Raw genomic sequence first — 1,630 nt, forward strand, 5'->3', positions numbered from 1 at the left:
GTGTGGGGAGGGGGGGGGGCACCCTGCCATGAGGAAGTTCAGCTTAAAGACACGTCCCAGAGGAGGAGCTTGTCCCAAAAGTTGTTTCTGGTCCCCACCTGTCGTTTTGCTCCTCAGCATGACTTCATAAAAACACTGCAGGATTTCTCAAACATGGATGAATGAGTCAAAGCAAGGCTGGGCATGTTTTTTATGAGAGTATAACATTATAACATGATATAAAACTCAAAAAAGTTGATTTTACATGATATTGCCCCTTTAACGTGTGTACACAAATAGGCCACAAATTTCAAAAGCTGGCCGCTCAAAATGTGAGCTATTGATTGTAATTTTAATTAGACTTTACTTGAAACTTACCGGTAATCTATTTTCTCACTATTCTGAGTTGTAAACAGTCTCTCAGTGAGAGACAACCATTGTTTGTTGGACCTGCTGTGCTGGAGGAATAACTTCTGACTTTTGTGTTTTGCAGATTGCTCAGAGGTTCCACCAGCTCATGAAGCTTTTTAAGAAGCAGAAGATGGACGCCTGATCTCTCTTCTTAGTTTGAATTTGAGTGTTTCGAAACAGAGACGTGCACCTCTTTGTAGAGGGATGCATCACAGCATCTGTCCACAGCTGTCAGAAGAAAAACTTTTACTCAGTATTTGATTATTAAAGAACTGAAAATAYGATCAGAGCTTTGGAAATGATTTGGTTTTATGTTGTGAATTTATTGATTCAGAATCGGTTGAACTCAGAGTGATATTATTGATGAAACATCCAGTAAAATGCTTCCAGTTTTTTAGATACACTTTGTATTTTTAGCYACACATATCACAATCACTTCAACAGTGCAGTATCTTGGAATCTGCTGATGTCTACCTCACAAAAGTGGTTCAGAATCTGCGCTTCCTTTTTTTCATTGTTTGCAGTTAGTATTCATTTCAACAAAGGTGCTAAGATTAGGATTAGGATTTATTTTTTCCTCCTTGGAAAATTTGGGGAAACGCATCCACAGACTTGGGACACATCARACAGCCGGCTTTTCCCCACAACTTACAGATGTTCACTTGGAATGACAAAGTATTTTCCAATAATCAAAAACATTTAGGTATTTTTATCCTATGAGAAATATSTGGATGTATTTGTGTGTAAATGAACTGTTTGATTTGTTTTTTTGTCCAAAGGGGACACAACATCATTTTCGTTGATACAAGCCTTTTACCTTTGGGCCAAAATGGCTTCTATTTTTCACTTTTCTCCTTGCTTAAAAACATTGTTCTTACTGTACATACAATAACATTTTTTTGAAAATAAACRTTTATTTATTTATTACTGGTTTCAGCCTTGTTCATTATGCCTGAAAGCAAAGGCAGATAACCTTTGTGAGAGAAGGTGATTGTGTTTTTCTGTCAGTAAAATGTGTCAAGAACCRCTAAGTTGGATGTATACAGCGGGTAAAATAAGTATTGAACACGTTACCATTTTTCTCAGTAAATATATTACTAGAGGTGCTAATGACATGAAATTTTCACCAGATGTTGGTAACAACCCAAGTGATCCATACATACAAATAAATCAAATCAAAGAAAAAGGACCACTTGTGGAGAGCTTCAGAAAGACCTGGAATTAGCAGGTACGATTGTTT

The 1,630-nt window shown here is 36.9% G+C and overlaps 2 protein-coding genes across 2 annotated transcripts in view; both read left to right on the plus strand.

The window, feature by feature from the left end:
• casp8ap2 (caspase 8 associated protein 2) overlaps nt 1-671 on the plus strand; it is a gene marked incomplete in the record, with an annotated part of 20,480 nt that extends 19,809 nt beyond the window's left edge. The window contains 1 exon segment of the mRNA XM_014022961.1: nt 473-671. Within this exon segment, the coding sequence (XP_013878415.1) occupies nt 473-532 (60 nt within the window).
• gja10b (gap junction protein alpha 10 b) overlaps nt 1-1,630 on the plus strand; it is a 75,639-nt gene that overhangs the window by 63,287 nt on the left and 10,722 nt on the right. The gene's annotated exons all lie outside the window — the stretch shown is intronic.

This window comes from Austrofundulus limnaeus, unplaced genomic scaffold, assembly GCF_001266775.1.
Source record: "Austrofundulus limnaeus strain Quisiro unplaced genomic scaffold, Austrofundulus_limnaeus-1.0 Scaffold351, whole genome shotgun sequence".
Classification (NCBI taxonomy): Eukaryota; Metazoa; Chordata; class Actinopteri; order Cyprinodontiformes; family Rivulidae; genus Austrofundulus; species Austrofundulus limnaeus.